Source organism: Macaca fascicularis, chromosome 19, assembly GCF_037993035.2.
Source record: "Macaca fascicularis isolate 582-1 chromosome 19, T2T-MFA8v1.1".
NCBI lineage: Eukaryota > Metazoa > Chordata > Mammalia > Primates > Cercopithecidae > Macaca > Macaca fascicularis.
In genome coordinates this window covers 59,420,160-59,434,101 of record NC_088393.1, presented here as the reverse complement: position 1 = coordinate 59,434,101, position 13,942 = coordinate 59,420,160, and the positions used below count along the sequence as shown (strand labels likewise).

At 45.8% G+C, this 13,942-nt stretch overlaps 1 protein-coding gene across 11 annotated transcripts; it reads left to right on the top strand.

Moving 5' to 3' along the window:
* The first annotated feature begins 1,963 nt into the window (after nucleotides 1–1,963).
* On the top strand, nucleotides 1,964–13,666 carry SIGLEC14 (sialic acid binding Ig like lectin 14). 11 transcript variants are annotated; one of them, XR_012427922.1, is made up of 10 exons: nucleotides 1,964–2,042; nucleotides 2,125–2,508; nucleotides 2,705–2,946; nucleotides 3,252–3,305; nucleotides 4,749–5,006; nucleotides 5,116–5,251; nucleotides 7,670–7,732; nucleotides 10,174–10,486; nucleotides 10,591–10,675; nucleotides 11,198–11,447. XR_012427922.1 is itself a non-coding variant. In XM_045379225.3 (9 exons), exons 1-9 carry the CDS (start codon nucleotides 2,006–2,008, stop codon nucleotides 11,311–11,313), a joined length of 1,449 nt encoding a protein of 482 aa, XP_045235160.2. In that variant the 5' UTR covers nucleotides 1,964–2,005; the 3' UTR covers nucleotides 11,314–11,447. The 11 variants fall into 11 exon arrangements, 6 of the variants coding, with proteins under 6 accessions (XP_045235160.2, XP_045235159.2, XP_045235163.2 ...); XR_012427918.1 differs by having other exon boundaries at nucleotides 2,705–2,983; XM_045379225.3 differs by lacking the exon at nucleotides 7,670–7,732 and having other exon boundaries at nucleotides 2,705–2,983; nucleotides 10,387–10,486.
* Nucleotides 13,667–13,942: the final 276 nt, after the last annotated feature.

The following is a 13,942-nucleotide window of genomic DNA, read 5'->3' as shown; positions in this document are numbered from 1 at the left end:
GCTAGAAAAGCTTCCTTCCTGTCTTTTGAAGCATCTTTTGGGCAAACTTCCTTCTCAGGCCCTTCATCTTCAGCTCTGTGAAATTCCTTCACTTTTTCTTAAGGGTTTCTGGCACAGCAGGAACCTCCTCATCCTCCTCCTCCTCTTTTTTCTTTCCTCCTCCCCCTCCTCCTCCTCCTCCTCCTCCTCCTCCTTCTTCTTCTTTCTTCCTCTCTTTGCCACCCTCCATGGTACCAGCTGGACAAGAAAAAAGTGAAGTTCTTATGAGAGCCCCCAAATTTCTTCGTGATCAGACCCAGGACACCTCCCAGACCTACCCTCCTACCATCTTCCCCACTGATCACCCCTCCATGCTGGCATATGGCTATTTTCCAAGCACACCACGTGTGTTCCTACCTTGGGACTTTTAAATGTCCCGTTCCCTTGGAATGGATACCAGTGGACTAATTCCCACACACTCTTCGCATCTTTACTCAAATGTCATCTCTTCCAAGTGGCCCCCCAAGCCATGTTGTAAAAAATTTTATCATCACGCCTGTAATCCCAGTACTTTGGGAGGCCAAGTGGTGGCAGATCACCTGAGGTCGGGAGTTCAAGACCAGCCTGACCAACATGAGAAACCCCATCTCTACTAAAAATAGAAAATTAGCCAGGTATGGTAGCGCATGCCGGTAATCCCAGCTACTTGAGAGGCTGAGGCAGGAGAATCACTTGAACCCGGGAGGCAGAGGTTGCAGTGAGCTGAGATCACGCCATTGCACTCCAGCCTGGGTAACAAGAGCGAAACTCCATCTCAGAGAAAAAAAAAAAATCAGTCCTCACTGATTCCTCTTTTGTGTTCCTGTTTTTATTTTTTCTTAAAATATATCATTCTTTAGCAGACTGTGTATTTTAATTTCATATTAAATGTTTGTCTTCCCACTAGGATTTATTATTTTTTTTTTTATTTTTTCTTTTTTTCCTGCTCTTCGTGGAGCAGGGGTACCCATAGGCCGTGTGCTCAGAGGAGCCTCCACTGGGATTTTTGACTTACCTTCTCATCCCAAGGGTTTATCCTTTGCTGTATCTCCAGCTCCTAAAACAGGGGGCCTGGTGCACCATAGGTACCCATGAAGCATCAGTTGGATGAGGGAATTCTCAGGGCCAGGCACTGTCCTAAGCACTTTACACATGCGACCTCACTAAATCCCCACACAGCAATTCTATTGTGGTCTGCATTTTTCAGCTGAGCAAACTGAGGTACAGAGAGGGTAGGCAACTTTTGTAAAGTTCAACAGCCGGTAGGTGAGGGGTCTGGGTTCACACTTGGTATTCCATGTCCTCAACTTCCACATTTCCAATGCCCGGCTCTCAAGCCTCACCTGGCTGTCAACACCAGGGCTGGAGTCTGACGCTGCCTGGACAAGGACAATGATGAGATCAGGGACCCAAATCCAAGGGGTGGTGGGGACCACATCTCTCTTGACTGCTAAGGACCTGGTCATGTCCACCTGATGTGTTTGTCCCTGAGAACTCGCCTTCCCTCTGGAAAGAGGAAAGTCTTCCCCACCTGAAACCCCCAGCCCGTGCTTCCCTCACCACAGCTCCTGTCATGTCATAAAGAATTTATTCTCCCATCTCGCTGAGGGTCCAGAGGCCCTGACTCCCAGGGAGGCGGCCAGGTGGTGTTCTCCTTCCTGTGTAGACAAAGGTGCATAAGGAAAGTGCTGCAGCTATGGGACCTGGTGACCTCAGGAGTCTAGATTTACAAGTCTGGACAAGCCCCTCGGGGGGCGTCAGTATCTTCACCTGCGGCGTCCAGTGGGGGTGGGAGCAGGATGGCTTCCCAGCCCCGGCCTCACCCGGACAGCACGTGATGCCCAAGTTCTCCTTCTGTCTACAGCCACAGCTCTCACTCACCCTCCGGCTTCCTGTCGGGGCTTCTTCAGCCCCACCCCACATTTGGAGCATTTCCTTCCCTGACAGAGGGACCTGTGACCGGGCTGGGGTCCTGGCGGATGGAGACATGCTGGCCCTGCTGCTGCTGCCCCTGCTGTGGGGGGGTGAGTGAGCTGAGGGAGGAGGGACAGGTACGGGGGTGAGAAGGTGGGGCTGGAACTGCAGCTGAGCCTCTGTGCCCCCCAGGGTCCCTGCAGGAGAAGCCAGGGTACGAGCTGCAAGTGCAGGAGTCGGTGACGGTGCAGGAGGGTCTGTGCGTCCTCGTGCCCTGCTCCTTCTCTTACCCCGGGAATTCCTGGTACTCCCCTTCCCCACTCTACGTCTACTGGTTCCGGGACGAGGAGAGCCTATACTATGGTGAGCCTGTGGCCACAAACAACCCAGACAGAGAAGTGAAGTCAGAGACCCAGGGCAGATTCCACCTCCTTGGGGACGTCTGGAAGAAGAACTGCTCCTTGAGCATCGGAGATGCCAGAATGGGGGACACGGGAAACTATTCTTTCCGCGTGGAGAAAGGAAGGAATGTAAAATATACCTACCTTCATAATAAGCTGAACTTGGAGGTGACAGGTATGGCGGGGGCCCTTGGAGAGGACCCTGGGACGTGGAGACCCCCGTGTGAGAACAGGGACACGACTTGGACAGGGGAGGTTGGAGGAGGTGTAGGACTTGGGGCAGGTCGGGGCCTGAGGCCTGGCCACTCTCGGGGTCACACCGTACGTCTTCAAGCCCCTGGGGCCCAGGTATCTCCCTGTCTCCTCCTCAGCCCTGACAGAGAAACCCGACGTCCACTTTCTGGAGCCTCTGGAGTCCGGCCGCCTCACAAGGCTGAGCTGCAGCCTTCCAGGATCCTGTGAAGCGGGACGACCTCTCACATTCTCCTGGACAGGGGATGCCCTCAGTCCCCTGGACCCCGAAACCACCGGCTCCTCGGAGCTCACCCTCACCCCGAGGCCCGAGGACCATGGCACCAACCTCACCTGTCATGTGAAACGCCAAGGAGCTCAGGTGACCACGGAGAGAACTGTCCAGCTCAATGTCTCCTGTGAGTGGTGCTGGGGACACAGCTGGGTCCCCACGGGCAGTGGGAGTAAGGGGTGTGTGTGTGTGTGTGTGTGTGTGTGTGTGTGTATGTGTGTAGAAGAGAGAGAGAGAGAGAAAGAGAATGATAACCAGGGAAAATTCGTGTGTGGTGCAGGAAGGACAGCCATCCCCAGCTGGTGGGTTTCTGTGGGCCCTCCTTGGGTACCTCCCAGGCCCACGCCCCTCCCACTTGTCACCTCTGAAGCTGGGGCTGTATCTTTCTATCCCAGATGCTCCCCAGAACCTCGCCATCAGCATCTTCTTCAGAAATGGCACAGGCACAGGTAGGAAAGATCCTCTTCCCTCTGGGGCTGTGATGGGAGCCTTCTATCAGCTCAGGGTTCAGCACTGGGAGAGGAGAGCCTCCCTCACCCCTAAGACCCTGGGTCTGGGTCCCTCCTGCTCCCAGCCCCCCCTAATCCCGGTCACTAAGATCTTGCACGAACAAACCTAGTATTGCTTTTGGCTTCTCCCTTTTCTCTGCTCCCTGTTTCAAATTTATTTTTTCATTGTGAGAAAATTCACATAGCACAGAATTTGTCATCTCAGCCATTTTAAAGAGTATAGTTCAGCAGTGTTACGTGTGTTCACATTGTTTCGAAACCAAACTGCAGAGCTCCTTTTATCTTGCAAAACTGAAACTTTGTACTCACTAAACAGTGACTTTCCACTTCCCCCTCCTGCCACCAGACAGTCACCATTCCACTTTTCTGTCTCGATGAGTTTGAGTACTCAGGACACGCTGTTCCCTTTTCTTGAATTTCTGCCTGCCCCCATGTCCTCTGATGCATGCCCTGCTTCATCTCTATCTGATCACCCTTTTCGGGAGCCTTCGACTTTCCCACCTCCCATAGCTTTGTCCCAGAATCCTGTTCTTCGCCTCCACATTCCTGAGTGATCCCATCTCTCCTTGACCCTGTCCTGATGCCTCCCACAACTTTATATCCAGCCCTTTCTCTGAGGCACAGATCTGCACATTTAGCCACCTCCCTCGGATGCTTCTCAGCTCCTCCTTCCCTGTTGATCCCAGGGCTGTTCTGAACATCGCTCTAGACAGCACCCTTTCTCATCAGCTGCTCCGTGAGTCCACAAGTCTTGACACGTTTACTTCACCAATTATCACTTCCCTCTTCATCCCCTTGGTTCCAGGCCCAGCTCAAGTCTCGTGCTCAACCCTAGCCCATTGTCCCAGCCTCCTCCCAACCTCCCTGCCTCCCATCCCACTTCCCTCCAGTCCCGGACCTACTTGGCTCCAGCAGGATCTTTCTAGATCCAGTGCTTACTCTGTTTCCCTTGCTCATAGCCGCCTACTGCTTTCCAGGATAAAGCCCAAGGCCCTCAACCTGGCACCCAAGGCTCCAAAAGATCTAAGCCTGCTTCCTCTACCTCCATTATTGTGTCTTGGGAGGTCTGGGTCCTCCCTGCCAGGTTGCAGATATAGGAGCCTCTTTCCTCGTCTTCTTCTCTCAGTTCTTGGCACATCTGCCCCTGAGCTGCCCATCCACTTCTCCTTAACGTGAGAACTCCTCCTCATCCATCTTTTCTCAGCTCAGCGACCTTCTTTCTGATAGCCTGACCTGATCACCAAGTCCTCACCCCTTCATGCATGACTAGTCCATTCTCAGCACTCACCACAGTCTTAACTTTCTTCTTACAGCTCAGTGGGAGGAGTGAGGGAGACTTGGGCCTCCCAGCTCCCCTCACCTGGCTGTGCATCTCTTTCCCAGCCCTGCGGATCCTGAGCAATGGCATGTCAGTGCCCGTCGTGGAGGGCCAGTCCCTGTTCCTGACCTGCACAGTTGACAGCAACCCCCCTGCCTCACTGAGCTGGTTCCGGGATGGAAAAGCCCTGAATCCCTCCCAGACCTCAGTGTCTGGGATCCTGGAGCTGCCCAACATAGGGGCTAGAGAGGGAGGGGAATTCACCTGCCGGGTTCAGCACCCGCTGGGCTCCCAGCACCTGTCCTTCATCCTTTCTGTGCAGAGTGAGTTGCAGGACAGGTGCTGAGGGTGGACAGCCTGGTGAGGTATTCAGGTTGGTGGGAGGGACTGAGGCCTGGGAACAGCACTTTACCTTCTTCTCCTTTCCCCCAGGAAGCTCCTCTTCCTGCATATGTGTAACCGAGAAACAGGAGGGCTCCTGGCCCCTCGTCCTCACCCTGATCAGGGGGGCTCTCATGGGGACTGGCTTCCTCCTCACCTACGGCCTCACCTGGATCTACTATACCAGGTGAGCAGGCCTGCCTGTCTCCAGGAAGCTCCTGAGTTCCAGGTGGGGCTGAGCTGTGCTGCCCCACCTGGAATCAGAACTGAAGTGGCTGGTGCTGATCTGAGGCCCGTGTTGGCTCTGCAGGTGTGGAGGCCCCCAGGGGAGTAGGGATGAGAGGCCAGGCTGAGCGCCTCCTGCTCAAGACAGAACCGAGGTGTGGACACGCAGCCCTGTGGGACAGATGCAGGACATGGCTGTCAGCTTTTCTGGAGGCTGACATCCCACTGACTACCCCGCTTTTCCTTTCTGCCCCATACCCCATCTACTTATCCCCCTCTGCTTGTGAGTTTTGCCCTACCACACCTGCATCCCTATCTGCACCCCATCCCCTCCCCAACCCCCGTTCTCTTCCCTCTCCATCCTCCATCTCCAGCCCTGTGAAGGGAACATACTTTCGGTCTTATACCCCCAATACTCAAAACTAACCTTTTTTATTTTTTTATTTTTTTAGACAGAGTCTCGCTCTGTTGCCCAGGCTGTGTGCAATGACACAACCTCCGTTCACTGCAACCTCCACATCTGGGGTTCAAGCAATTCTCCTGCCTCAGCCTCCCTAGTAGCTGGGATTACAGGTACCTGCCACCACACCCAGTTTTTTTTTTTTTTTTTGAGATGGAGTCTTGCTCTGTCGCCCAGGCTGGAGTGCAGTGGCGCGATCTCGGCTCACTGCAAGTTCTGCCTCCTGGGTTCACGCCATTCTCCTGCCTCAGCCTCCCCAGTAGCTGGGAATACAGGCGCCCACCACCACACCTGGCTAATTTTTTGTATTTTTAGTAGAGATGGGGTTTCACCGTATTAGCCAGGATGGTCTCAATCTCCTGACCTTGTGATCCACCCACTTTGGCCTCCCAAAGTGCTGGGATTACAGGCGTGAGCCACCGTGCCCGACCAATTTTTTTTTTTTTTTTTGCATGTTAGTGGAGATGGGGTTTTACCATGTTGGCCAGGCTGGTCTCGAACTCCTGACCTCAAGCAATCCACTGCGTTGGCCTTCCAAAGTGCTGGGATTACAGGCAGGAGCCACTGTGCCTGGCTGCCAAAAGTTACCTTCTTAACACTTGAATTTCTGGTCTCCTCAACTTCCTTATCCATATAGGCACAGACAGGCAGCATTTGTTTTCCAGTTAAAACTCTACCTCACTGTGATTATTATACAATACAATTATTATAAAATAAGTAAAACTTTTATGAAACAATACAACGTAATCGATTTTACTCTTTAATGCCTCTGTGAGAGTTTGTAGACAAAAATTATGTCTTTTGTTTTTTTTTTTTTTTTTGAGACAGAGTTTCTGTCTTGTTGCTCAGGCTGGAGTGCAATGGCAAAATCTCAGCTCACTGCAACCTCCGCCTCCCTGGTTCAAGTGATTCTCCTTCTGTCTATATCCATCTACATTGTCAGGTTCTGTGCATCATATAGCTGGAATCAAACATTATATATGCTTTAGGGTCTGCTTTCATTTTCAGTATGGTTTTCCTGGTTTATCCATGTTGTTACACGTATCATCAACAGCTCATTTTTGGTTTTGGTGGGTTTTTTTGCTTTGAATATCGTGCAGTCAGCCTTCTGTATCCACTAGTTCTGCATTTTCCCTTTAATCATCACTTTTGCTGCACCACAAAAATTTTGTTATGTTGTATTTTTATATTAGTTCAAAATATTTCCTTCTTTCCCCTGAGATTTTTTTTAATCCATGGATTGTTTAGAAGTGTGTTGTTTAATTTCTAAGTGATTACAGATTTTACTGGTTTTTTATTTTTAAACACATTGTTACTAATTTCTTTTTTAGTTCCATTTTAATAAATACACATGCTTGATATGATTTTTTTTTAAATTTTTAAGTTCAGGGGGTACAAGTACAGGTTTGTTACATAGGTAAAGTGTCATAGGAGTTTTTTGTACAGATTATTGCATCACCCAGATATTAAGCCTAGTACCCATTAGTCATTTTCCGGATCCTCTCCCTCCTCCCACCTTCCACCCTTTGAAAGGCCCCAGTGTGTGTTGTTCACCTCTATGTATCCATGTGTTCTCGTCATTTAGCTCCCACTTATAAATGAGAACATATGGTATTTGGTTTTCTGTTCCTGTGTTAGTTTGCTGAGGATAATGGTCTCCAGCTCCACCCATGTCCCTGCAAAGGACATAATCTCATTCCTTTTTATGGCTGCATAGTATTCCACCATGTATATGTACCACATTTTCTCTATCCAATCTACCATTGATAGGTGTTTAGGTTGATTCCATGCCATTGCTATTGTTAATAGTGCTGCAGTGAACATATGTGTGCATGTGTCTTTGTAACAGAATGATTTATATTCCTTTGAGTATATACCCAGTAATGGGAATGCTGAGTCGAATGGTATTTCTGTGTTTAGGTCTTTGAGGAATCGCCACACTGTCTTCCACAATGGCTGAACTAATTTTCACTTTCACCCACGGTGAGAGTCTTTTACATTGGTTAAGTTTGTCTTGTGACACTGGTCTATCTTGGTGAATGCTCCCTGTGTGCTTGGAAAGAATGTGTATTGCCCTGTTATGGGACGAATGTTAAATGGCAATTAGACATAGTTGCTTGATGGTGTTCACTTTTATATCCAGTAACTTTTTTGTCTACTAGCTCGGTCTATTACTGAGAGAGGAATGTTGGAGTCTCTGATCATAATGTTGGATTTTTCAGTTTCTCCTTTCAGTTTAATCAGTTTTGCATCATGTATTTTGAAACTCTGTCGTTAGGTGCATACATATTAAGAATTCTTATGTCTTCTTAAAGAATCAACTTAAAAAAAATTTTTTTTTTTTTTGAGACGGAGTTTCACTTTTGTTGTCCAGGCTGGAGTGCAATGGCGCGATCTTGGCTCACTGCAAACTCCGCCTCCCAGGTACAAGCGATTCTCCTGTCTCAGCCTCCCAAGTAGCTCGGATTACAGGCATGGACCACCACGCGTGGCTAATTTTTTTGTACTTAGTAGAGACGAGGTTTCACCATGTTAGTCAGGCTGGTCATGAACTCCTCACTTCAGGTGACCCACCTGCCTCGGCCTCCCAAAGTGCTGAGATTACAGGCATGAGCCACCATGGTTGACTGAATCAACTGTTTTACATTATGTAACATCACTTTTTGTTCTTCGTAATTTTCTTTGCTCTTAAGTGTATTTTGTCTGCTATTAACACGGCCATTCCAGTTTTCTTTTGACTAGTGTTTGCATAGTATGCATTTTCACATCCTTTAAGTCCTAACCTCACCTCATTATATTTGAGGTGAACATTTTTGAAAGCATATATATGGGTCACACTTTTAATTTTAACTCATTTTGACAATCTCTAAATTTTTTAGAGTATTTGCATTTAATGTTATTATTGATATGCTTGAATTTAGGTGTACCATTTTTTTACTACTATTTTTCTTTTTTATTATTTATTTAATTTATTTATTTCTACCATTTTCCTGCCCTGTTTTGGGATTATTCAAACATATTTTAGTATTCTGTTTCAATTTATTTACTGTGATTTCTTTGTTTCTGAGACAAGGTTTTGCTCTGTAGCTCAGGTTGGCGTGCATAGCTCACTGTAACCTTGAATTCTTGGGCTCAAGTGAACCCTCCGCCTTAGTATCCCAAAGTGCTGGGGATTACAGGCATGAGCCACTGTAACTGGCCATATCGACTGTGGTTTTTTTAACAGCTCTATTGATATATAATTTGCATACCATAAAAGTCACTTTTTTTTTTTTTTGAGATGGAGTCACGCTCTGTCGCCAGGTTGGAGTGCAGTGGCGTGATCTTGGCTCACTGCAACCTCCACCTCCCAGGTTCAAGTGATTCTCCTGCCTCAGCCTCCTGAGTAGCTGGGATTACAGGTGAGGGCCACCACACCTGGCTAATTTTTGTATTTTTTAGTAGAGACAGGGTTTCACCATGTTGGTCAGGCTGTTCTCTAATGAACTCCTGACCTCATGATCCACCCACCTCAGCCTCCCAAAGTACTGGGATTACAGGCATGAACCACTGTGCCCGGTCTTCTCCTCTTAATTTTTATTTGCCTTTTATTACTTTCTTTTATAGTTGCCTAGTTATTAAAATATGCATCCTTGACATATTGCAATCTTTCTTGCATCAGTATTTTTATCTCTTGAATAATACGAACAACTATATCTTCAGATACACATACCATTCCTCCCACCATTTTTGTTATTATCCTATATTTTACACCTATAAATGTTATCAACTTCATAGAACATTATAGTTTGATTTCAACAATGACAACTGTTAAAAATTACCTACATAGTTATGATTCGCTCATGAAATTCAGGACTTCTATCAAAAATTATTTCTTTTTAGACTGAAGAACTTACTTTTGTTTATACTGCAAGTCTACTGGAGTTCAACTGTGTTAGGTTTTTTTTTTTAACATGAAATATTATTTTAATTTAATTTTTGAAGAATTCTTTGTCTGGGTATGGACATCTGGATGATAGGTTAAAGATATCACTCTATTGTCTTCTGATTTACAGTTTCTTTTGTTATATCATCTTCATCATTATTGTCACTTCGTTGAAAGTAACCAGTTGTATATTTCACATATCTGATTATTTTTAATATTTTCTTACTATCATTTGACAATAAGTTCTTACTATTGAGTGGAATGGGGGGCAGAGAATGGGGGTGAGGAATGCAAGTGGAGATTGAGTTGCAGCTGCTGGTGGTCTCTGTCTCTCCTGTAGAAGAGGTGTAGATTCTTTCATGGAATAGGAGGGTCTGTGTGACCTCGTACTCCATGCCATCTCCTACACCTGGAATTCCAAGACTGACTGCAATTAAGCTAATGGTCTGGGACAAACCTCTAATAAACGTGAGCAGCTAATTCAATCTTTTTTTTCTAGTGGTTATAAATGACTCTAGATCCAAATATACAAAATAAAGTCCAAGTTGATTCTAACTTCTTAGAGACCCTCAAATCAACAGTTCCCTGAGAACTAGAATCTCTCAGGTTGTTGAAGTAGGTGGAACTGAGAGGTATTTGGAGTTCTCATATGAGATGTACCCTGGGACGTAAAAGCCTTGCTGTGAGACTGACAGGTACAAGTCTTCTCAAGGAGACAGCAAGAAGATGGGGACTGGAGGAGGCATCAAAGCCCAGCTTCAAGAGGACCCTCTGCTATTCATGCTATGGAGAGTAACCAGCCAGAAACTGTGGTGAGAACATGACCCTCAATTTCTCTTGAATGACACCTATCCTCTCCACCTGGGGGCCTGAGATGCCCTGTACTTTGATGCTCACCTTCACTTTGGTTCTCCAGGAGATCAGAAACAGCCTAACTGTTCAGGTGCCATTTCCTCGAGCTGAGGCAACCGCAGAGAGAACCACCCTGTTGAGCATGGCCTGTGAGTCACTGTCGTCGCAGGACTTCCAAGCCCTGGGAGAGGAAAAACCTGTTGGCTGGGGAATGGACATGTCACTAAGCAGCAGAGTCCTCGGTTTTCAGCTTAGGTCAGGGCAGCAGGAAAAGGCCAGAAGGATCTGGTTAAGTTCATTTAGACTAGAATATCCTGGAGCTGCCCCATGCTGGAAGCACATCCCCTGCTCTCAGGGCAGGGTAAATGTTAGGAGCTGGTTGCAGATCACCTGGGTCCTAGGTGGGCTTTGAGTAGTGTGGGTAGAGATTTGATCTTGGCACCAATTCCTCCCTGTCCCTCCCCTACTTCCACATCTTTACTCTGTCTCTGAGGGGGCAGCAGGAGGGCTCCTGACCTTGGGTACTAACTTTGCTGGGGTGAGAAATCTCTTTGGGAGTCATCTTTCTTCTAATCTATAGCCTTCCGTTGTTCTACACCAGCTGGCATAGCTCTTTCATTCCTAGGGAGTCCAGACCCTCCCCTACAACCACAGCTCTGTGTTCACTGCAGATGCTGAGACTTTCCAAGATGGGAAGAGCTTTGGAGGCCAGGATAAACTCCTGTCTTCCTCAGGACACAGGGAGTCAACTGGGGATGTTACCAAGAGGATTTCCCAGCCTCACTGACTCACTGCCCCAAATGCCCTCAGGCTCAGATTTCTTTACCATCCCGATCCACTGCTTGTCCTGCCACTTCTCACATCCTGGGCCTCCAATCCCCTCTCCCAGGACTCAGACAATAAATATCTTCTTTGCTCTGAGATTCTGTCTATGAATCTGGCTCCAGAAGGAAGAGAAGCTAGGGACCTCTAGTGTTGCACAGGAATGACCCTTAACCCAGAACCAGTTCCTTCCTCTCCCACAGACAGCCTATTTGCCAAGAGGATCAGATATCAGGTCTGATGAGCAGCATCCTCATTGCACATGAATATCTTCAATTTATTAGATGGTGATGGGAACAATTTTTGTCTTTCAGTGTTCCACTCTTTACCAGCACCTGACATCTTCAGACATCTAAAAGTTTTCCAATTTGGAGAGTGTGTAATAGTATTTTACTAGTGTTTTGAACTTAAGTTTACCCACTTACTAATGAGACTGAGTACTTCTTCATCCATTTTGTTGGGGCTGGATATTACTTTTATGAGGGATTGCTTTAAATCTTTGGTTTCTTTCATGTCTCTACCAAATTTAGGATGTTTTGGACATTTTATTCAAATATTTTTGTCTGTTCCATTCTGTCTTTCCTCTTCCTTCAGGACTCCAATTACAAATAGTTAGACGTATTGTATTGTCTCACATGTCCCTGGATCTCTGTTTCCTATTAGTTTTAATATTTTTTCTCTTTTTTTTCAGGTTGAATAATTTTCATTGATCTATCTTCACATTCACTAGATCTTTCTTCAGTTATCCATTTCCTTTAAAATTTGAGATACTGTATTGCAGTTTTCAGTTTCAAAATTTTCATTCGCTCTTTTAAAACAAATATGTTCTATATCACCACTTAGATTTCCTATGTCTTTATTCGTTATGACTATGTTTTCCTTTATCTCCTTGAGCATAGTTATAGTAGCTGCTTTAAAGTCCTGGTCTGTTGTTTCTATCACTTGGTCATCTCAGCATTGGCCTCTGTGTATTGTCTTTCACTTTTCCCCTTTTCTGTGTGTTGTTACATTCAGGTAGGTCCTATGTTCCCGTGTTTTCATATGTTGAGTAGCTTTGGATTGGATCCTAAATGTTCTTAAGGTTACATTGTGGAGACTCTGCAACAAGTTACATTACTTTAAAGAGTATTTTTTAAAGCAGGCAAATAATTTGGTTCAAGTCAATTTGCAGACTATTTCTTGCCTGTGATGGGTGACAGCTCAAGTCTCATAGCAATTCTGTCATCTTTACCTGCAGTGCTTGTGGTATGCCCTACACATACATGGTTCTTAGGTCAGTCAGAGACATGGGAGCATTTATACTCAGAAGCGGGAGTTCCTTTCCCCTAGCTCTCTCCTTTTCAGAATTCTCACCTCATGTTTCAGTGTTCCTAATTGCCCTGGCTTCATCCCTTGTTTCTCAGTCCAGAAAGATGGAAGTTCTGTTAGAATTTTAGCAGCCCATTTCTGCATTGTAGCTCTGGCCTAACATTGGAATAGAGCTATTTATTCCTTGTTGGTCCCCTTCCCCAAATTTTGACTCCCATCTAGAATCTATTTTCTTTTATCCCATTTTCCAAGTAGCTTTTTTTCCCCATTCAAAGCTTATAACTTGTAAGGATTGTTTTTTGTTCGTTTTGTTTTGTTGTGGTGGGTTCACTCTGCTAGGAGCTTACTCCTTCATAATAAAAACACTACTCCTTCTCTTTCGTTTTGAAGGATAATTTTCCAAAATGTAGAATTCTAGCTTTGCATTTTTCTTTTAACCTTTTGGAGATGTCATTCCACTTTGGAGGGCGGTGAGTTTCTCATGACAATTCAGTCATCAGTTTCTTATTGTGGTTCCATCTAAGATAATATCTGCCTGTGTCTTGCTGCTTTTATAATTTCTTCATTCTTTTTCATGAATTTAAATTTTATACACCTCAGGTATTTTTCTTTTAAGTTCTCTAAGTGTACGTAGCAAAGAGAGTGCAATATTTACTTGTTTTCTATATGCTTTCACTCTTGATATACTCTATTTATGCTACAATAGAAATGTGTGTCTTCCCAAAATTTATATGTTGAAATCTTAAACCTCAAGATGATGGTATTAAGGGAGGTTGGGGCCTTTTGGGAAGTGATTGACCCATAAAGGTGCCATCCTCATGAATGGGACTAGTGTCCTCATAAAAGAAATAGAAGGAAGTGTGTTTTCCTCTTCTGCCATGTGAGGATACCACAAAAAGATACTATATGGGAAGCAGAGAATTCTCTCCAGACACTGAATCCACTGGCACCTTGATCTTGGACTTCTCAGCCTCTGGAACTATGAAAAATAAATTTCTGTTGTTTATAAATCACCCAGCCTAAGGTATTTTGTTATAGCAGCCCAAATGGACTAAAACAATTTATCTTTTCCATCCTATGTCTTCCGCCTCTTTATTGTTTGGGTAACTTTGTTGGAAGAGACAGCTTGGACCACTACAGTACAAAATAGAAAGTGTGGCAAAGTAAAAGAGGCAGTTCCTGTTCATCTCCAGTTAATCACTGTCATAAGGAGAGTGCCATATCTCCCAATTTTGAAAGGTAAGTTGAGTAAGTTCATATTATTTTAATACTTCTCAATATTGAAA